This window comes from Dunckerocampus dactyliophorus, chromosome 9 (genome assembly GCF_027744805.1).
Source record: "Dunckerocampus dactyliophorus isolate RoL2022-P2 chromosome 9, RoL_Ddac_1.1, whole genome shotgun sequence".
NCBI lineage: Eukaryota > Metazoa > Chordata > Actinopteri > Syngnathiformes > Syngnathidae > Dunckerocampus > Dunckerocampus dactyliophorus.
The window spans coordinates 12,758,804-12,782,343 of NC_072827.1; the positions used below are offsets into that span (position 1 = coordinate 12,758,804).

At 41.3% G+C, this 23,540-nt stretch overlaps 1 protein-coding gene and 1 long non-coding RNA gene across 4 annotated transcripts; one reads left to right on the forward strand and one right to left on the reverse strand.

The window, feature by feature from the left end:
- Positions 1-736: 736 nt before the first annotated feature.
- Positions 737-21,927, reverse strand: spopla (speckle type BTB/POZ protein like a). 3 transcript variants are annotated; one of them, XM_054788151.1, is made up of 12 exons: positions 21,775-21,927; positions 20,073-20,146; positions 13,849-13,962; positions 13,632-13,753; positions 10,865-11,016; positions 10,645-10,772; positions 9,739-9,916; positions 8,967-9,022; positions 8,763-8,885; positions 2,602-2,744; positions 2,428-2,481; positions 737-2,022 (listed from the first exon to the last, which is right to left on the reverse strand). In XM_054788151.1, the coding sequence occupies exons 3-12, from the start codon at positions 13,924-13,926 to the stop codon at positions 1,878-1,880; spliced, it is 1,179 nt and encodes a 392-aa protein (XP_054644126.1). In that variant the 5' UTR covers positions 13,927-13,962; positions 20,073-20,146; positions 21,775-21,927; the 3' UTR covers positions 737-1,877. The 3 variants fall into 3 exon arrangements, with proteins under 3 accessions (XP_054644126.1, XP_054644127.1, XP_054644125.1); XM_054788152.1 differs by lacking the exon at positions 21,775-21,927 and adding an exon at positions 21,570-21,636; XM_054788150.1 differs by lacking the exon at positions 21,775-21,927 and adding an exon at positions 21,228-21,395.
- Positions 21,475-22,116, forward strand: LOC129188100 (uncharacterized). The gene is made up of 3 exons (XR_008572523.1): positions 21,475-21,638; positions 21,798-21,862; positions 21,927-22,116. It is a non-coding gene; the product is annotated as an uncharacterized LOC129188100 (long non-coding RNA).
- Positions 22,117-23,540: the final 1,424 nt, after the last annotated feature.

Here is a 23,540-nt window from a genome sequence, read left to right on the forward strand (position 1 = left end):
GAGACAAAAAACGTAACACTTATTTCCTACCATGGACAGTCAGGGGTGGATGAAAGGTAGGAGGCATCCTGAAGGATTTACAGTCGATTTTGCGAGGGTTACTGCCATAAAAATGTCTCCAAACCCTCCTGCTAGCTTGAAGTTGAAGTTTGGGTCAACATTTGCAATAGACGTGACTGATTAATTACAGTTCAGCGACAGAACCCTTCGCTCTTCAGCATGCCTCACACAAAGTATAAAATGTATAGCTACTCACCACTAATGGTAATCTAAGATCGATGAACGGATGAGCGTTAGTGATGGAAAGTTCGGCTCTTTTTAGAGAACCAACTCTTTGGGTTCGACTTCTAAAAAGAGCCGGTACTAATGGCTCCCAAACGGCTCAGATTAATTGTATTAGTAAATTATTTCTTACCTAAGTACATGTAAGATGAACTTCTGTCTGCAGTCTGCCGAAGAAATTGCATATTGTTAGATAAATACAATAATGTACATAAATAAAATAATTTTATTTCCCCCCCAAAAATCTAAAAATTAAAAAAATGCATACATTTGCAGGGCAGTCAAAGCTGAATCAAGAGAATGTGATTCACTGTAGTACGACTCCAATTTGAAGCCACCAAGCATTCATACCTTTTTTTTGGAGCTACTTGAAGTAGCTCCATTTAAAACAAGCCATCAAGCAGGATTCTGTTTAAGTTTAAATGCATAAAGAAAGACAAATACAAGACTTGACTGCTGGAAAATGTTTTATTTGCTTTACACAGCCATTCCTGCAGACAACTTCCGAACGTTTCAACATGTTGACTTCTATTTTACAAATGCTCCTCAAGTGTGTATCACGTCACGCTACATACAAGACGCACCGAATAAACAGGACCAATCCTCATTCAGAACAAAGAATGACATTGCCGGCAGAAGTGATGCTCAGCATCCTACACTTTTCCGAGGACCTTTTTTTTTGTACATCACCAATTCTTTTCAATCTGCACCAATGTCAGAAAGTACATTGTTAAGTAAAAAAAATTATAATTTGGACACTTTCTGCGACAATAACATTACCATGCATTAGTCTTTCCACTTTGAGTTAACCACAATATGATGAGAATATATATTTGCAGCTTGGCAATACTAAAGTCTTAGAATTGAAAATCATGGCGGTGCACTGACTTGATCCAAATGTCGTTACGATGTGAGCCGGGATAAATGCACCTTCCAATGTTTGTTCGGTCCAAAGACGAGAATTGACGCTTCCTAAAGTGTGATGTAGGATTTGTCCCTACACAGATCCAACACAACAGACTTCCTTGTACACTGGTCTTCTGAGGATGCTTCAGCTGTCACTGACATAGAAATGGTGCCATCAATATGGGGCATACACCTTTTTAAAAAGTGTTAAGAACTGACCTTGCACTGAAAGTGTTCATGCTCTTTTAACATCTGGTCACAAAACGGGCTAAACATTACAAATATATAATATTTCCCATTTAGTTCAACCTTTGTTACGTTCCTATCGAACTCCATATGAAAACGACTACAGACGGGAACTAGTGCAACCTGGAGGAGACCTGGTCTTTGTGACAAGGCAGGCACAGAGTAAAATAGACAAAAGAACTCCAGAGCAATGGCAGATATATTAAGGCCATTTTTTTTGAAGAATGACAGGAAATAACAGTAGCAGACAGCTTGACTTGCTACCCGCCATGAACAGCAGACAGTCGGGGCAGCAAAGCAAGACAGTCATCCATTGTGCCGGCCTTCCCACATCCCCGGTGAAGAAGGCCCACTCTTCTTCAAGTGTGTTCAGTTTTGGTGGAAATAAAAAGAGTGGTATCCTCACTAGTCCTTCCTTTGCAGAGCCACGGACACCCGGGGCGTCACGACTGTTTTAGACGCTTCCTGGGAGGACCGAAGGGCGGGCACTGTGCTGACGCCAGGGCGCGGAAAGCCTCGGCGACCAAGTGAGGGTGCGACTGGATCATTGACTTCCAGCCTGCGGTCTCCATTATATCTGTGGCGTGGCTGAGAGCGCAAACACAAGGGGGTTAATCCACAGACAAGGGGCGGTGCATATTAAAAATCAATAAACAGAAACCCGATGCAAGATATTGCGACTGAGACACTTCATGGTGGCCGGCATGGTTTCAAGGTGTCCCGGAACACAACAATTCACGAGAAAAGCAAACTAAGCAACCGCCCTCCCTTCCATTTGAAACTGGCAAAGGCTGGCAAAGGCTCCATTTGCAGGGTTGCTGCAGGTACGAGTCTATTAATAACTTGGATACGACGATATGCCGCTTCAAAGTGAAAAGGCAAATCGTGTTCCGTCTGCCTGGGCTAAAAACAATGAATTCTAATGCATCTGCTCGGGGACGAGATAAGAGCGTGTTATTAATCTTGTGTCACATATATCAGCTAATTACATACTTGCTATTCCAGTTCTTTCCATCTTTACAGCCCAGCTGTCTGAGGACACTGCACCTATGGCAAGGAGATAAAAAGGTAAGCATTCAGGGATGGTAAACAGAAATGGCAGCAGAAATTTATCACTAGAGGTTTTTTTTTCCCCCGCGCCGCCGCCTCCCTCGCAGAGATACTTGCCTGTTGATAAAATCTATGGCTTGTGCTTTGAGCTGCTCGGCGCTGTGCAAGTCTGCGAGGATGAGGGTGTCGGCCACGTTCTCCACTGAGAGGCTGTTGCACAAGGCCTCTTCGCACATGACTTTTAGACGCTCCAGAGCGTACTGGAAGCACATGAAGCAGCACTTAGCAAAGCCACGCAAACATGGTCAGCATCATGTGGAGTTCCTCCAATATTATATTCTATTTTCAATACAACACAAGTCATTCAAAGACACCATTCATACCCTGTCTTTCATTAAATTAGCTAAATATGTATTTACACCATTCCGTCTTGACATGGTCACACATTTACAATGCTCCTCTGCTCTCAAACCTGCTTATTAGGGTTGAGGTCAGGGTTTTTTTTTTTTGCTACCATATTGTACAAGAGCAGTGTTGAAGGTGTGTAGACTGTTTCCCATGCGTTCATTTATTTCTGGTGACCCGCCACTAATTAATTTTGACTGCTTCCCGTTAAGAATTCTCCATGTTTACGCAGAGAGGCAGTGGATCCATAAAAATTCCATGCGCAACCATGCAAATTATATGATGACATCTGACGACCTGGCTAAAGGCTAGACCTTGACTCCTTTTTCCTTGAATAAATGTGTGAGGCATATTATAGGGCTAAGATTGTCAATATTCTGCATTTTTATGGGTGCGACCATTATTCAGGGTTTTTCACTATTCACCCCCCACAACTAGCGAAAAACTGCAGGCTTTGCTGTATGTATTGCATATACTTATGTACTGTTCAGGGTATCAACAAAACATCGCCATGACCCAGACTTTTGCTGAATGATTTGGGGAAAATAATGTGGCACATTAGCAATTCAGCATTCACTGCCCAGAAAATTAGCGGACTTTAGGAGACACGGTGATGTGAAAAAGTCTTTGCCTCCTTCCCGATTTCTTTTTTTTGCATGCTTGTCACACTTAAAGGTTTCAGATCATCAAACAAATTTAAATATTAGTCTGACAACACAACTGAACACATCCAGATGTTGAGACGAGTCTTATGTTCTTATTGTTCAGCAGTGGTTTTCTTCTTGGAACTCTGCCATGCAGGCCGTTTTTGTACAGTGTTGTGGTGCAGATATCGCGGTTTGATTATCGCTCCCTCGCTTTATCTCGTTTAAAAAAGAAATTAATAAGTGATTGCCGTTTCGTGGATGACTACGGCGCATTATTAGTAAAAAAATAATGAAAGACAACGGTATATGTAGTATTCTGGTCACAAGGTACCCATAATGTTCCATTAGTGAAACATGACATTAGATTACCGTCACACTGTATGTCAGCCATGGCGTGTCCATCATGATAGAGCGAAAACAAGTTCTCCTATTTAGTGTGGAAGTTGTACGTTTTTGGCTTCTTTGTCCTTCTTCCCATTCTGTTTTAAAACCTTTTAAGTTTAGAATATAGTAAATACAGTTGTATGAAAATGTATCTGAACCTTTTGGAATTTCTCAGATTTCTCCATAAAATCACCATCAAATGTATCTGATCTTTTGTCAAAATCACACAGATGAAAAAACATTGTCTGCTTTAACTAAAACCACCCAAACATTTATAGGTTTTCATATTTTAATGAGGATAGCATGCAAACAATGACAGAAGGGAGAGGAATAAGTAACTGAACCCTCTGCCTAAGGAGCAATTGAAACCAATTTTTACCAAGCAATTCAAGTCAGGTGTGTGCCCAATCACTGATGAGTTGTTTAAAGCTGCCCTGCCCACTATAAAACACACAGAATTGGTAAGAATTGTCTTGATGAGAAGCATTGTCTGAGGTGCACCATGGCTCGCTCAAAAGAGCTGTCTGAAGACCTGCGATCAAGAATTGTTGATTTGTATAAAGCTGGGAAAGGATACAAAACCATCTCTAAAAGTCTGGATGTTCATCAATCGACAGAAAAGTTGTCTACAAATGGAGAGAGTTTGGCACTTTGCTTCTCTCCCAAGGAGTGGCCGTCCACCAAAGATGATGGCAAGAGTTCAGCGCAGAACTGGACAACTTGCAATCATTAATGGAAAAATGAATTCAAAAGTTTATCAGGATATTTTGCAGGAAAACCTGAGGCTGTCTGTCAGACAGTTGAAGCTAAAAAGAGGATGGATGCTGCAACAAGACAATGATCACACAGAAGTAAATCAACTTCAGAATGGTTTCAGAAGAACAAAATACACGTTCTGGAGTGGCCAAGTCAAAGTCCAGACTTGAACCCCATTGAGATGCTGTGGCATGACCTCAAGACAGCGATTCATGCCAGACATCCCAGGAATCTGACTGAACTACAGCAGTTTTGTAGAGAAGAATGGGCCAAGATTAGTCCTGATCGATGTGCCAGACTGATCTGCAGCTACAGGAAGCGTCTGGTTGAAGTTATTGCTGCCAAAGGGGGGGCCACAAAATATTAAATGTGATGGTTCAGTCATTCAGAAGACCCTGATGAATAAACAGACAAGGAGAGACCGCACCTCGCCTGGACGTGGAATACCGGGGCCTCACCCTGGAGCCAGGCCTGGGGGAAGGGCTCGCAGGCGAGCGCCTGGTGGTCGGGCTGAGCCCGGCCGGGCCCCACGGGTGAGAGCCACACGGGATCTCCTCTCCGTAGACCCACCACCTGCGGGGGCAAGCATAAGGGTCCGGTGCATTGCGCTTTGAGCGGCGGTCGAGGGCGGGCACCTATGCGACCTGGTCTTTGGCGGCCAAATCTGGTTCTTGGGACATGGAATGTTACTTCTCTGGCGGGGAAGGAGCCCGAACTTGTGAGAGAGGTTGAGACATTCCGACTAGATATAGTCGGACTCACCTCAACCCACAGTTTGGGTTCTGGATCCAAACTCCTCGAGAGGGGCTGGACCTTGTTCTACTCTGGAGTTGCTGCAGGGGAGAGGCGGCGAGCTGGTGTGGGCTTATTAATAGCCCCTCGGCTTGGTGCCTCCGTGTTGGAGTCATCCCCATTGAACGAGAGGGTCATTTCCCTACGCCTCCGGGTTGTGGAAAGGGTGCTGACTGTCGTTTGTGCGTACGCGCCGAACGGCAGTTCAGAGTACCCAGCCTTCCTGGAGTCCATCAAAGGGGTGCTGGAGAGCACCCCAACTGCTGACTCCGTCGTTTTGCTGGGAGACTTCAACGCCCATGTGGGCAATCACAGTGTGACCTGGAGGGGCGTGATTGGGAGGAACAGCCTCCCCGATGCGAACCCGTACGGTGTGATGTTGTTGGACTTCGGTGCGAACCACAGTTTGTCCATCACAAACACCATGTTCGAACATAAGGATGTCCATAGAAGGAGGAGAAGAAGGAGTCCTATCGAGCATGGATGGCTTGTGGGACTCCTGAAGCAGCTGACAGGTACCGGCAGGCCAAGCGACACGCGGCTTCAGCGGTGGTCGAGGCAAAAACTCGGGTGTGGGAGGAGTTCGGTGAGGCCTTGGAAAACGACTTTCGGTTGGCCTCGAAGAGGTTCTGGCAAACCGTCCGGCGCCTCAGAAAGGGGAAGCAGTGGCCGGTTCACACTGTTTACAGTGGGGACGAGGGCCTGCTGACCTCGACTGAGGATATAGTTGGGCGGTGGAAGGAATACTTTGAGGCCCTTCTCAATCCCACTGACATATCTTCCACAGAGGAAGCAGAGGCTGAGGACACGAATGCAGACAGTTCCATCACCGTGGCTGAGGTATCTGGGGTAGTCAAAACGCTCCCCAGTGGCAAAGCTCCGGGGGAGGATGAGTTTCGCCCTGAATTCCTCAAGGCCAGAGCTTGATGGTGAGGGACTGTCTTGGCTGACACGTCTCTTCAACATTGCGTGGAAGTCGGGATCAGTACCTCTGGATTGGCAGACTGGGGTGGTGGTCCCCCTTTTCAAGAAGGGTGACCGGAGCGTGTGTTCCAACTATAGGGGGATCACACTCCTCAGCCTCCCTGGGAAAGTCTATTTCAGGGTGCTGGAGAGAAGGCTACGACCGTTAATCGAACCTCGGCTACAGGAGGTAGCCGAGGTGGTCGCGGAACACTGGACCAGCTCTACACCCTTGCAAGGGTACTGGAGGGTACTTGGGAGTTTGTCCAACCGGTCCACATGTGCTTTGTAGACCTGGAAAAGGCATTCCACCGTGTCCCTCGCGGTGTCCTGTGGGGGGTGCTCCAAGAGTATGGGATTGGTGGCGCACTACTACGTGCCATTCAGTCCTTGTACAACCGGAGCAGGAGCCTCGTTTGCATTGCCAGCAGTAAGTCAAGCCTTTTTCCGGTGAACGTTGGCCTCCGCCAAGGCTGCCCTTTGTCACCGATTCTGTTCATAATTTTCATGGACAGAATTTTTAGGCACAGCCAAGGTGTCGAGGGAGTCCAGTTCGGGGGCCTTAGGATCTCATCTCTGCTATTTGCAAACGATGTGGTCCTGATGGCGTCATCGAGCTGTGACCTGCAGCGTTTACTGGGACGGTTTGCATCTGAGTGTGAAGCTTCTGGGATGAGACTCAGCACCTCCAAATCCGAGGTCATGGTTCTCAGTTGGAAAAGGGTGGATTGCTCCCTCCGGGTTGGGAATGAGGTCCTGCCCCAGGTGGAGGAGTTCAAGTATCTCGGGGTCTTGTTCACGAGTGAGGGAAGGTTGGAGCGTGAGGTCAATAGGCGGATCGGCGCAGCGTCTGCAGTAATGCGGTCGTTGTACCGGACCGTCGTGGTGAAGAGAGAGCTGAGCCGGAAGGCAAAGCTCTCAATTTACCGTTCGATCTATGTTCCCACCCTCACCTGTGGTCACGAGCTTTGGGTCGTGACCGAAAGAACGAGATCGCGAATACAAGCGGCTGAAATGAGTTTTCTTCGTAGGGTGGCGGGACTCACCCTAAGACATAGGGTGAGGAGCTTGGTCATCCGGGAGGAGCTCAGAGTAGAGCTGCTGCTCCTTCACATCGAGAGGAGCCAGCTGAGGTGGCTCGGGCATCTAGTCCGGATGCCTCCCGGACGCCTCCCTGGTGAGGTGTTTCGGGCATGCCCAGGGAAGCCCTAGGACACGCTGGAGGGATTATGTCTCACAGCGGGCCTGGGAGCGCCTTGGTGTCCTCCCGGTGGAGCTGGAGGAGGTGGTCTGGGACCGGGAAGTCTGGGCTTCCCTACTAAGACTGCTGCCCCCGCAACCCGGACCCGGATAAGCGGAGGAAAATGGAATGGAATGGTTCAGTTACTTATTCCTCCCCCTTCTGTCATTGTTTGCATGCTATCTTCATTAAAATATGAAAACCTATAAATGTTTGGGTGGTTTTAGTTAAAGGCGACACTGTTTTTTCATCTGTGTGATTTTGACAAAGATCAGATCACATTTGATGGTGATTTTATGCAGAAATGTGGGAAATTCCAAAAGGTTCAGATACTTTTTCATACCACTGTAAATTGGAGGCTAACTAGTTAGCTCACTAGCTTGCTAATGTTTAAAGCCATAGACGTGTGGACTTGTGTCCCTGAAGTGATCCCGTAGCTGCACATTACAGTTGAGCAATGTGATGTAAACAATAGGAGTGTAAATATGACTATAGGGGTGTTATTTCATGTCTACAGGGCTCTAATAATAGGAAAGATTGTATTTAGAAGTCATAACAGGCTTACTATACTGTACCTACGAAAAATCCCACATATTAATATTAATATCCACATATTGAATCCAACTTCATGGAAATTCACTTATCACAGTGGGGTCTGGAACCAATTAATCGCGATAAACAAGGGATGCCTAGATACTTGCAACTCAGCATACACAGCCCTGCAAATTCCCACATAAAAAAAACAACATTTTATTAATATTTTTTCCCAAAGATAAGCCATTTTTCCCACAACCTCATTCACCCTAAATTGTGAATCATTTATAAATATGTGACAATACATATAAAATGTATAGCACACATATACCACTGTTCAAAAAAGTAAAATATATAACTACAACACCTGTGACTCCAACTACATCTGTTCATCAATCATCTTGCATTATCATTCATTCAAGTGTGTGCGGCATATTGAAGACGGGAGTGTTCTGTAGCTGAATGTAATGTAAGCGAATGCAATTTTAATTTATTATTTCATAGTTTATTTGGGGTATTTTGATGTAAGAAAAAAAAAAAAAATCTTCAAGGCTTACTTTGTCTGCAGCTGCCAGCAGGTTGTCTGCCATCTTCTCCAGGTTTGGGGCCTTCCCTGTGTATATGAAGCCCATCATTTCCTTGAAGACATCTGGGTCCACATCACTTATATCTACACGGTTCTGGGGGTGAGGGGACAAAACACATGTTATCAATATTAACAAACGAAACATTCATCCCTAAAGCCAAGAGTGGATTCTTACTTTTTTACTCTCTTCCATTTCATGCTCAAACATCGCATTGAAGACTGGTGACCTTGCTGTCAAAGACGCAGATACAACAGTGATAAAAATACAAGCGTAGTCAATGATAACCTTTTAAAAATATAAAAAAAAAACAAACAATCAAAGAACATTGCAAGTGTGTTGCCAATGTTAAAATGACTTAGTGCAGCGTCGTCAACTTTTCTCATCTGACCACAGCAGCTGCTGCCACCATGTCTAATGGACACAAGCTGGAAAAGACAGCAAGGCTTTCAGGCTCCTGCATCCTAGAGCCATTTAGGTCAAGCAGGGCCAAGCACTGCTCGTCAGACGGATTAGCAGCCACTGCAGAACCAGGCTGCTGCAAATCCAGCCAGGAGTACAGACCCTTGGTCGCCTTTCAAGGTGCTTACGGCTCTGCTAGAGAGGCCATTAAGAAGAGGCATGACATGTCCTACAAAGGCCATTTTCAGCACTTCTCTGTCATGGGGTCTGCTAAATGCTCTCAGAGCAGCATTTAGAAAACAGGATAAATGATGCCACCCTAATTGATTATCACTGGGTGTGGAGCACACTGCAAATGTAAAAAATCTGGCAAAAAAAAAGCTATTGAATCTAATTCAATTTCTACCAGAGTGAAATGTGAAATACGTTTGTCACACGTTAAAGCCCACATCCCTCATGACAAATTTTTAAAAAATCATACAGAAGACAAGTTCTACCAATGTGAAGAGAGGGCAACCTTGCTGCAAAGTGCTGAAGTCGTTCTTACCTGCCAGGATGGATTTGTGGGCTTTGAACTCCTGCCCTCCCACATAGAGGCTGCAGTCTGTGAAGCGTGAACACTCCCAAAGGTTCCCCAGGTCATCAGACAGCTGACATTCTGGTACCTTCAGCATGTTCATGTTGGACTGGCCAGAAATGTTCACAGAGTCCTGGACAACACTTACCTGTTCGAAGACACAGAATATTAGTCTTTTTATTTAAAGAAAGATTCATCAGCATGAGAAAAAAATTGCTATTCAGTCAAAACTGATGACATTTTCATTGAAAACATTAACAGTATTAAGAGCAAACAACAACTAAAAAGGCAATAGGCCAGTTGCTATTGACACGACCGGCTCATTTATTCACACCAACAAAAAATAAATTGTGTGTCAAACTACTAGTAGTTGGTTTGCATTTATGTGCTCCCAATGGCAGGTTTTCACGTGTCCAAAAAAAAAAAAAAAAGCTATCCTCCATATGCAATTTAAGGCCCGCCTCCCAAAGTAACAACAGTGTCTTCAATAAAATAGGTTGGAGCTGCATGATTTGGTGACAAAAACAATAAAAATCTGTCACTGCACAAATCAAAATTTGCTAATATTGAGGGTATCATGTTGGTTAAACGAGGTGTATTTTTAAAATAGATTAAAAAAAAAAGAAACACACACACTGTTTAGCAGCACACACTACATGTCACCTGTACCCCATGTTGTTGAGTCATCATCAGGAATAGTGAAAATGCTACTATTTGATCATATTCACCTTACAAACAAAATTACTTTCTCCTCCATAATTATCGGGTCAGCTACGGATGTGTACCGAAACTCGGTATCATGGCACCGGTGCCAACGTAAACGAAAAACGGCAGTAAGGGTCACTGTACTGGGTGAAAAAGAAAAAACTGGATTACCTCACAAAAAAGAGTAAGTTTGTCATCGGGTAGAAGACCATTGGCTTCATCGAGGAGGAAATCCCTCCTAATGAACTTTTTAAAGCCCCAGTCTTTGCCTTGGACAAACCTGTAGGCTCTTTGGCTTTCTGCAACAACAAGGAAAGCATGTTTGGTTAATGGTTGCCATGTTGTCATGTTTCTATGCCCGTGTCTTAGTGTGATGATGTCCTGCACTTACCCATTGCTTTAGTTTCCTCTCTTTTCGCATTCAACAAAGAAAACTTGAATTTTGCTCTGACTTCACTTTTTGGACAACTAACAAGAAGTAAATACAATGACAGATAATCTTTGCTTTCATCATCAAGTCCCTTTGGATTGACCCGCAGACACCTGTCAAGTAAACACAAGTGGATCAGTATACGTAGCTACATTCAAGCCTTCATGGATGAGCCTCTCTTTATGACAGACAGATAATTATCATGCGCTGAGCATAATTTATCAATTACATCATTATTACATATTTTACGTTTAACAGCTATAGGACACAGGTGTATGTGGGACACACTTAAGACTTAAAAAAAAAATGTCTTAAACACCACCAAAACAAAAACAGCTCAACACCTGTAATATTACAAAGGGTCACCTTTTTTTGTTGTTTTTTTTTTTTTAAATTAGCCATCTCCTGAAAGTTTGTAGTTTGAAATTAATTTAAATTTACAAAGGGGGTTGAAACATTTGTGCAATTACAACATTTCTTAAACTATTTCACAAGAATAACAATCTTGCGAGAACAAGATATTAGATATAAAGATATAAACAATATTTACTCGAAAAAAGATTGTAGCGTAAATTCCAGTGTATAAGCCGCTACGTTTTTCTTAAACTTTGAACCTTGCAGCTTATACAGTGGTGCGGCTAATTTTTGTCTAAATTCTAATCTTGTGACATCGCCTCTACTTCAGTACTACTACTAATAGTTTATACACTGTGTCACTTGCGAGTCAGTGACTACATTTACATGCAGCCACTATTCCGGTTAAGGTCATTACTGCAGTTTTTGAAACATTCGGAATAACCCGTTTACATGCGCGACAAACCCGCACGGACAATGTCTCGACGCACGAAAAACGTCATGCCGCAATGCGCGTCATTTCCGCTTCTTCCTGTTTCCAAAAACAACAACACCGGCACGGCGGATAATGAACGCCTTTGTTTGCGCTTTGGTGCTGGTACTGACCCACCACCAATACTTGACACTATTCTGTCTCACTTTCTTCATTAATAGAAGGCGAGAACATGAAGAAATAGGAAATGGAGCCGGAGCTGTGCCATCCATATCCATGTTATATCCCCAGAGCCCCACAGAGACACTTTTTTGAAGATGTGTTCGGACAAACCCTGCATCGCGTAACTGCTTGCTCATCTTCTGATAGATTTCGCTATTGCGGTACTTTCTACAGTTATAAAAAGACATAATGTTCCTGTCTTTCACCACACTAACGAGGTGGCTTGATTCCCCCTTGCTCCAAAATTGTGGGGTTTTCGCGTGTCGTCATGTTTACAAGTAGTTCCTGCCAAAGACAGAATACAACTTAATGTTACTTTTAAATCGGGACATCCCGATAGGTGTATACATGACCTGATTATCGCATTACAAAAGGAGTAACCTAGGGGTAATATTCGGGTTTTTCAAAATCGGAATATGAGCATATTCTGGTTTTTCAAAAGGGTTATTGGTGTTTACATGGCCGTGCGCAACAGGGTTATTGCTAATATTCCGGTTATGATAGGTTTATTTGACTGCATGTAAACGTAGCCATGATGCAAATGGATAAATTATACGCCCTCTTTTCTTGGTTAATAAATTATTTTAAGCTTTTTTCGACACTGAAAAAATACAGATAAAAGCATTTGCTAGCAAGGTGTTTGAATGGATGGTATTTCTCCATTTAGAAAAAAAAAACCTCGAGCTGAATCCTCTAGATTAATCCATCATTGCACTCTGCTTATGGTTCATTCAAATATCACTGCATTTAATGTGTTGTTTTATTGTAGTTATTTATGTACATAATACGTAACCGGGTATGACGTTGACGCTACTTACGTGCATTGCGAGAAGTTTTTACGTAGCTCAGTGTTGGTGAATAAAGACGATAGAAGCATCTGCATGCTAACGATGTATTTTAATAAGGGTCACTAGCAAAATAACCCAATATATTACAAATACAAATTATGGATATTTACCATCTATGGTCATACATTTAAAAAAATAACAGTCGTGACGTAGGTCTCGTGCATGCGTAGAACCGATAGTTTGCGGGACGGATTGCGTAATGACAGGGGCACTGCAATGTCGTCAGCTTCCTTCTGGGCTTTGGGCTCTGGCTCCCACTGGTGGACAGAAGCAGCACACGCAGCACGATTTTCTATGCTCTCCTCCAATGAAATGGTTTTCTCAAATGAAACACATTGTTGGAACACTTTAACATGTTTTTTTTTTTCATATAAAACTAGTATTGATGATATTGACATCTTTTTAATGCTTTTAAGATTAAACCGTGAGTCAGACTGTTATATTCTCCAGCAATTTCCAATGGGTTGATAAGATCGTCATGACTTTATTCATAGCTCATGATTGGCTTCATAGCTCAAGAGTTGAATGTTCCTCACGAACTCGTGTATGCCACAATATGCCACTTTTACACGTGCGGCTTATATAACAACAAATCTGTTTTTTCATGTAAATTTAGTGAGTGCGGCTTATACACTGGGATTTACAGTACTTTTATGGGAATAAGTTCTAATATGTATTTGCGAAAGTATTAGTCTGAAAGCACTTTGGGTTTGTTCAATCTTCTAACCAGAATAATTTTCAACAAATATATTACTTGTAATATTATGACTTTAATCTTGTAGTATTACAACTTTTTGCTTACAGATTTCCTTATTTTTTCTAGTGTGACTGTCACAACTCTAAACGTTATGAAGTGAAAAAGGCCACTGACCACTTCATTTTGTCGTTCGGCCCTGAGGAGAAGGTGGAACTCTTCAACACCTCCCCCATTTCTTCTCTGCAAAAGCTGAAGTTGTTTATGGTCCACATGTATGAAAACTTCACCACCTTGACCTTGGAGTCACAACAAAAAAAACGTGGGGGAATTTTCACAAGAGGTGACATCATTTTCTAGTGAAGACCATGACTGAAGTGCTGATTGCTCAAACCTGTGTGTAACACCAGCTCTCTGCCACAGGTCCACTTGACATCTCCCCAGGAGGAGGGGGGGTGGGAACCCGTGACATCACCGCTTTGGAGGTAGCACTCTTCTCTTTAAAGCACTATGTAATTCAAGAAAGTATTATTTGGTCAGAAACTGCATTAGCATTACAAAACCTATGTCCATGAGTAGAAAGTACTTGATTACATGACTGCATAAATTCATACTGATATTAAAAGATAAAAAAGCAAACACACTTACTTTCATACAATATCATTAAACATGCACAGATTGATCAGCGCCGATTTCCTTAATTCATTCAATACCAAAGACGTAGTTGATATGATATTTTAACGTACAGAGAGGAAAATAAGTATTTTAACACCCTGTGATTTTGGAATATCAATTCATGAAGCTGTTACAAATGCAGCCACATCGCTCGCTTGTCAAACAGGCTCTCCGATCGCATCGGTTTATTGTTCACAACCCTACTGTGCACTTTATTTTTGGTAAGAAGCTCAAATCAGGTCTGCAGTGTAACCTGTTGTGCAAGTTTTGTTTGTTTTTAAAATTTCGAAAATGAAAAGACTAAAAGGAACTGATATAACTGAGAAGCGATTGTCCAAACTTTTCATTCCTAGTCAAGAGAACGACTTCATGGGCAGTTAAAACAACAAGCTTGTATTGCTTCACTGGCTTTATTCAATGTTTTTCAAAAAAATAAAATTGGAACATTGAAGGTGTATGCGGTCAGTTATTAAAAACAAATATCAGTATCGGCCAAAATCACAATCAGCAGGTGAGGCTTTTCAAAGATAGGTGATTTTTTTTGTTCTTGTTTTCTGACAAATGACTACTGGCTCAAAACGAATATCAAGTCTCAACTCTGAACAAATTGATAAGATGTACAGGAACTTTTTTTCTCCAGTGTTTTTAGGGGCATGCAAGTAGAGTTACAACGGTAAAACAGTTTGTCATTACTATATTACCTTTCAAGACTGTTCTGCTCCAAAATGTAATTAACTTTATTGCCATGTTAAGAGTCAGTAAGTATGTTGCACACTCTAAGTCACTTAGCTTTGGCAAAACACAGCAGAAGGTAAATGAAGTGACGGGACCAGAGATATTGTTGTGCCTTCATAGACGACTTGGGACAAAGTTTCAGTTTCCTTAACAGTGCAAATGGAAATGTTGGTAATTTCCTTATTTGCAGAACATGAAAGGCCAAATGTCAAATATTTGAACTCAACAGATGAGTTACAATTAGTAAAATACAGCTCTGGAAAAACCAAAGAGAGCATCTCACATGTTTCTGAATTCAGGTTCTTTCCATGTATGACAGCCATTCCATTCCGGTGTTGGGTGAATTACACAGTCACAAGTCATCAAACAAAGCTTAGGCTGTTTGAATTCTTGCACCGAGAATGGCATACACCGGAGTGGATAGCATGCCAAGAAGCATGAAAGCTGGGATTACAAATCAGAGTTAGTCCACCGAATATTGATTACTGAACTCTTTGAGTTGCAACATGAGTATTGGGTTGTTTAAAAATGAAAATATTAAAAATTTCATAATCATTTTTGTTGTGTTTTGACCATTTTTCAATTTTGACCATATGGTAATTTCGCAGAACTGTCAACCTTGAAGAAAACGACTTCACTAAATGTATTTTACAAGCTTTGTGGAATGCTTGCCATAGTTGACAAGGTGTACAACCAAAGCAAGAACCTGTATTTGTTAGTTTTAGTTAAGTTAGCATTCTAATTTGCATTTGATTTTGCAGTCACTTTGTATTGTCCAATGTCCTCACGCCTCCCAAACAACATGACATCTTCTGGGTCGCATACACTAAGACTTTCCTTTCTATGGCAGAATTTTTAACAGCTGCAATGTGGAGACTGCAAGGTGACGGAGTTCATCGAACTGCAATGATCAACACTACCGCTTTGATGAAAAGAGCCAGGTATGTGTAGCTACGTTTAACTCTTATTTTGGTGATTTTCACACAGCCTTCTGCATTTAGTGACATCATATCTGGTGTTTGAGTGCCACTGGTGTTCAAACTTGCATCACTCAGCGCTAGAGCCCACCTGCAGGCGGACCTAGACCCATGTCCCAGGTCATCTCTGTCTGCTTGTTTGGTCCTGAACTACTATGTCAAACTAGCCCTCTCTAAACAAAGGAGGGTTACGCCATCACATATCACCTGCATGCAGGACGGCAGCCTGTGACCACCCCTTGAGACATAAATTGGGATACTCCACACCGACAAATTTAGAAGCCTTTTGGATTGAAGGTGAAATTAGGGATGCCCCGATCAGGGTTTTATACTGCCGATTGAGATACGATCATCCATGAGTGAGATCGGCCGATATCGATCACATGCATTAACTGTATATTCTTCAATTTATTTATGATGCGTGCTATTGGCAAGGACTGCCCTTAAGAAAAGTCCAAGAGCCCCTGGCAAATAAGTAATTTTCTTTTCGCCTTTATTTGTGTGAAACAATTTTTATACTATCTGGCACAAACTTTAATTTTTAATTTGATACAATGTTTTGGAGTAATACCAATACATGGGAAGTATATTGTAATTTTTTGTTTTAATTCAACATAACAACATTAACAGAATAAAATACATATAAATATCTTTAATAAATAGAAATCTGTCCTGCCTAACTTAAAACAGAATAAATTCAGTGTAGAGTTTGCTGGGGTCTCCAACTTTCATCACTATTCGAGATGTCAGCTATTTGTGTTTTATTTATGACTGCCAACATTTAAACTGCACACTTCTTTATTCCACTCCAATAGTGTGGCCATCGTCTTTATGCTATTTTACAGTCATTTGTCTTTATATTAAAAGGCATAAAGCCTGAGGTCAACAGTTATAAAACACTACTAACAGGTGAAGTAAATATTTTGACTCTTTAGTGAGCTACTCAAAAATCACCTGGCGAGCTCGAAGACCCCGTGTCATAAGGCTGGACATGTTATGTTCATTAAACAATGAAACCAAAAGTGTTTTGGGGACAAGACATAATTAGTATAAAGACAAGGACAGCAAAATTGTTTAGTGACACTTGAAAAAGTCAGTATGTACCCCATGACGTAATATCCACTTGTATCACATCCCCATCAGCAGTGTATTACATCAACAGTGACTTGTCTTTTGCATAATCCTTTTAATTTCTCATTGACACTGTAATGTTGTATAGCAAATGCTAACTGGACACAATACATGATGAACGCGACGCAACGCAGCTATTTTCACTGACATTTTACTCAGTTTATGTACACAACTGCAGTATTGAGGAATTATGTGCAATTATCTTTATTGCCATATTGATTTCGATTAAGAATTACTGAATTATATCAACTATTTTGATGACTTGTAAACTTTGAAACTGTCAATGTGAAATACTAATCATTAGTATTTAGTATAGCAGTTGCAAAGTGTACCACTTAGATTTTATATATGCGATATGATTTATAGTAAAAGGTAGATCAATTTGATTGTGTGCACCCCTGATATACAATGTACATAAATATTCATATATATATATATATATATATGTTTTTTTTCTCTTTGTTTATAGTGGGAGGTAGATCTTTGGAACAAAGAACAAGTGTGAACAAGTGTGAGCAACCCTGTGCTATGTAGATATACAGTATGTATAGCCTATTATTTTCATATTGGCCATTAATTCAAAATAAAATATCAAATATCATAAAAAACATTTCACTATTTTGAAAAACATGCATCGGAATCATCTGTCTGCCCTGTTGGCACTTGACACAAAGAGTGGAAAAAAAGGTAGAGAGAAAGGCATTTAAAGTTAATTAACGCATTTGTTGTTCAAGCCTATGAAAACGATCCTAATGTCGACATTATTACCAACAGTAAATTTAAATATTTAAAAAAATCCTGCCACAGCGACGCAGCGGCATAAGCGGCCCACCACCACAGCTTCAAAAATATCCTAGGGGAAACCCTGCATACACAAGAATGCACAGGTGACAGTGCGCAGGGATACGGCGGGAGACAAATAACACTTAGCGTTTTCTGAGGTCTGATTTTTTGAGGAGGCATTTTTGTGATGCAAATGTATTACTCTTCTGAATGCACATTGTTTTGAGAAGCCAACCTCTTCACTTAAATGGCCCCAGCAACTAAGCAGAACTAAGTTCCTCGTCACGGATCTTCGACCAGAAATGGGCTCATGGGACCAATTGGGGGGGTAAGTCACTTGACTGCTGATGGGGATGTCATACAACTTCATGTAAAAAAAAAAAAATCCAAACTATCCCTTTAACATGAATGAAAGATGACTACCAACCACACACTTCGGGCTTTCACAATAAAAGCGCTGCACGTTACATTCTGTCAGACTGCACCAAACAAAAGTCTCAAAAAAAGTAGCTTCAACATCCAATTAAAAGCACAATATGAATACAGACTCAACATTGGTACAAGCCTGGAGTTTGTTTTTCAGAGAGAAAATGATCACATCGTCGTTTGACATGAGTAACAGGTGGTGTGCTCGCATCAATTAAATTCTCAACAGAGACATAACATCAAAACTCACCTTGATGTATTCACACACAAAACATCGGCATTCGGAAACGACGGCGAATGGGAAAAAATATGTCTATTTGTGGCAGCATCAGTTATACACATCTCTCACTTGGTCTTGAAGCACACAACTATGGTGCATTCACCGACCGCTGGAAACACTCGGCGAAACATAATGACGCAAAACAACAAAAACAAAAACTATGGGCTTTTAAAAGTATATTATTTTCAAATAAAATAACAGCCTTTGTTTCAAAATTGATGTGCATTTACATATTATTCTAAGTAGTTATTTACAAAACTTTTTTTTATTTTTTTTTTAAATCTCTTCATTGCTTCTCAGAAGCTCTCCACGGCAGGATGTGATACCATTTTAAGGTGTATATGATGCCACAAACCTTCCTTTGAAGACAGTTGCCATTTATTCCAAGTATTTATCAGTAATACAATGAAAATGAGAGAAAATGTGAATATTTACTTTGCAAGTCGATTTTGGTGTGCACACCTAAATGTTCTGCTTGCGCTCCTAAAATTTTAAGTTTGGGACCACTGTGCTCCTAGTCTAAAAAAAAAAAAAGAAAAAAAAAGGTAAGTCTGAAGTAGGGATGCTCCGATCAGGGTTTTATGCTGCCGATTCTGACACAGATCATCCATGAGTGAAATCCGCCGACACCATCACATAAATTAAGTATCAATTTTTTGTATTTTATTTACTATTGGCTATATGATATGAAAAAGGGAACCATAAAATCACCATTTACGCCAAAACATATTTGACTTACTTTTCCAAGAGAACATTTATCACTGGTGAAACTTACAGAGGATGAGACGCCTTCTTTAGGGAGACTTTGGATGCAAGATCGAGTACATTCCAGTAGCACGTAGGTGGGTTCCAAGTGAGAGAGCAGCCGGTGTCTTCCACCGCTGATAAAGGATGATCATCTCGTCCGATTATTTCTATTATTTTTTCAGTTATTTGCTTTAGACTTCTGACTGTTAGGCACATACGAGCAAGCGTTAGGCGTTTTGGCTAGATGCCGTTTGACTGATGATCACATGGTGAGCCTCGAAAACTCCCCCTACTCCGTCAAATGCTTGTTGTTCAAATGTCGTATTAAAGCTTTTTAACATGTTACTCCGCCAAGATATTTTTCCGTGACATGTTTGCAGGGTTCAAAATGTATACCACTCTCACAAACGACAGGTAAGTCCCACACGGCAAACATGATTGTTTTGGGTTTGGCACTCCTGCGCAGTGTCAAGGAAAGGAAGGAGGGCGGGAGACGCTCGCTACAGGCTGCAATAGTATGAGCTACAGGTGATCGGCTTTTATGATCGGTGTTGAAAGGCATTTATCATCTTACGCCAACCACATGCTTTTTCACAAAAAATGGCCGCTGTTCAGTGTCCGATCGGTCGGTGCATCCCTAGTCTGAAGCCCTGCTGGATGACCGAGGATCTACACAAACAATTGTTCTGAGCTCTTGGTTATTTATTTACTTTTTTTGGTATGCTGACATTTTTTTAATCGTCAGTAACCTGTAGATGAATCAACATTCTTCAACCTTTTACAAGACAATCTTATCTCAATAGTCTGTAGGAGAGTCCAGATAATATTTGACAATTAAACAGTCAAATATGATGAAAAGGTTACCTTTCAGAAATTGTAGTATGCCGTGTGTCTAATATTTGACAGGATATTTCATGGTCCCATCTTCATGTTCCAGTCTACATGGAAAAAGGGGCAAATATTAGGCCTTGGAAATGAACCTGAATTACTTGACAAGCCTATGTGAGAATAATTACAAAAGATACAATAGGGCCTTTGCTTTCGTGCCCGGGCCCTAATAAAAGTTTGTGTTACTAGGGCATGTCAGTATGACTATGCTTAACAGAACACCCAGCTAAATTAAATGCTGTGAAACCAGTCGCGATCATTACTTAAAATAACAGACTCCAAGTCTACTAAGGTAATGAAGGCTGTGAATACACTGCATAATTGGCTATTATAGCATCATGTGTTTATATTCAGTACAGGCAGGTTCTCAATTTATTGATTGACATTTGAGTAACCATAGATGAGTTAACAAAGTTAAACTGTCTTCGTTTGCCTTTGAAACAGCAAAAGAAAAATATGCCATTTGTTTTGATTAAAGGCTAAACAAACACATTTTTGCCCCACAAAGAATAAACCAAACTACAGAAACTGTTGATTAGCTTAAAACATCAACAAAGTGTCAACACCATATTCATAAGCCATAATGGATGTCGCCCAACGTAGTTATTGGCATCAATATCCGGAATACACAACAGTTAATTTCGCTACAAAAAATGTATCCATGAAACACTACAAACTCGAGCAAGACTACGTACTAGCGCACCCGTACTTAATCGAAACTAGCATTTAAGTTCTCACTAGCAAGGATAATGTTGGATTCATGTTAGCTTTGAAGCGCCAATGCGGCTAACAACAATCGGCTAGCTTGACACTAAGCATTAAGTATACGTTTACCCTCAAGTGAACAAGTCGCTATACATCCGTATCGTCGAAGCGCTGAAAACTAACACTGTAATCCCGGGTAAAGACGTAATAATAATAATACTAATAATAACGTTATCGCTGACCTAGTATAAAACAAAAGGCCTATGCAGGTCACTGACAGAATGCTAACCGATCAAGCTAGCATAAGCCCTCACGTTTCGGTCCAATATGCTGGTGGGAAAACAACGTCGGCTAACTAGCAGATAGCCAAAGCTAACCTGTACACCGACTGCCAAAAAAGTTCAAAAATACATACTGACGGCGTACCTTTAACTTTCATACTTCCATGTGTATCGAGTAAGGTGTATAGCTTTGTGCCACAGTCGCTCCTTTCACCATCCGTCACTTTGAAGTCTTTTTCACTCAGACTCTTCGCAAGGTTTCTTTGTCTAATTTGTCTGTGCTAGCTTACATCTGCCTGCTTGATCTGGCTGATAGCTTAGCCGGCTAGGTGGTGTGGCTACTGCGCACGCGCGAAAGTAATGCTAAAACGCTCTTTTAAACAATATTTTTCCTTTATAAAAACAATGAAGTTTGAATTTTGAAATGCTACCATTCACACGTTGAAGTGCGCACTTTTTTAGTACTGGTATCTTCAATTTCTCTTACCTCGTCCTCTCCAACTTTTAACTATCGTTGCTCACGTCGTGTTAAAGAAGGCTTTCTCGACGTCAAACGGTAATATGACATCAGGTTCACACATCCTTGAAAATGTTCTTGGCATGACGTTATCTCCAGGCAAATTTAACTTAAAAACTTAAAATATCAGAAGTGCAACCGACTATTAATGAGCAACAAAAATGTAATTACTTACCTATACAATAGTTTTCCCCATAGGTCCATGTGTGGCTATGTTATTCACAACTCAGATGATGTGATCTCACATATGCAAAGGTGCCCAGGTGAAAACAAAAAAAAAATCCTTGGCCCCGTTAAAAAATGTAGTAACCTTCCATTATTTTCTAGGGCCCCAGACTGTTTGGCGCCACCAGCAGGAAGCACAAGGTACTTGTGTTGAGAAAGCGTCAGCATGGGCTTCCCAGCATGCCTTGAGGTGGTGTTGATCACGTTAATGAGGTAGTGGTTGGCTTTGACGGCCCTCTCTTCTTTAGTGCTGTATGGTGAGTGTCTGCTAAGCTCCTATGAGCAAACAAAAGAGTACCGGTACTTCCTTAAAACAAGTTAAAGTTTGCCTCTGACCATTTCTTGTGCCACTCAAGCGCACCACAGTCCATTCAGCCATCCATCCATTTTGTATGCCGCTTGTCCACACTAATGTCGCGGGGGTGTGCTGGAGCCTATCCCAGCTGACTTTGGGCGAGAGGAGGGGTACCCCCTGGACTGGTTGCCACCCAATTGCAGGGCACATATAGACAAACAACCATTCACACTCACATTCATACCTATGGACAATTTAGAGTCGTAGTTTGCCCACAAGTGTTTTAGGCAAACATTTAAAAAAAATATTTGTAATATTTATAACTTACTGTATTTTAATCCAGGTATTTGTGGTATTTATTTAGATTATTTATGAATTACTTAACAACAACTTCATATTACTTTTCTTATTATTATTATTATTAATATAATCCAACAATATAGCACAATGTAACAATAGCAGCAAGCGACTACAATTTTTATTTATAATTGTAATATAATTATTGACTTTCATTCAAATCCTTTGATGTTTTTCCCTCAAAGCCCTCTTGTGCGTCCTTATTCCCTGAGTTTGTAAACAATATATTAGTAGGGATGCTCCGATTGATTGGCCATCGATCATTATCGGCCAATTTCCGTAAAAAAAAAAACACGTGATTGCCTTACGCAGGTAAATAAAGTAGTATACAATTGAAATGTTGCCAGTCATAAAGTTGTAATAATACTGATGAAAGTTGGAGATCCCTTCAACCCCAAATGTTTATTTTTTAATAATTACCTATTATTCAGGGGCCCTTGGAATTGTCTAACGGCGCACTTGACCAATACCACTCATCATAAATAAATTGAAAAATGTACAGTTAATCTATGTGGTGGGTATCGGCCGATCTCACTCATGGGTGATCGGAATTGCCAGCATAAAACCCCAACACTGCAAAACACACATATTTGTTAAAATAAATATAGAACATTGAAAAATATCATCGTCATAACGCTGGTATCGATCCAACACCAATACTACCATGCAATTTCAATGATATCAATATTTTAATTGATCTCTCTGTCTCTTTTGAAGATTTCAGTTGTCACCATAGCATAAAGGTCCCACTGCAATTACAATACAAACTGTGACTTAACGGAAATGAGTATGATTTCAAAAGAACAATAGTACAGGTCCTATAAGCGAATTCTATGATGACAAGAGTACTCAATTGGTGGAGCAACTCCACTCGAGCGGCTCTCAGCAGGCTTAGTGGCCACCCAATGAGTAGAATTGTATCAGTTCCACCTGTGGCCGTGTGTCCTGGATTGCCCTGGATTAGATGGTTGGCACATTGGCACCTTGAAACCGACACCACAAATGAATGAGAGCCAATGCATAACTGAGAGGCACAAGCACCATACAAACACACCAGTGTGGTG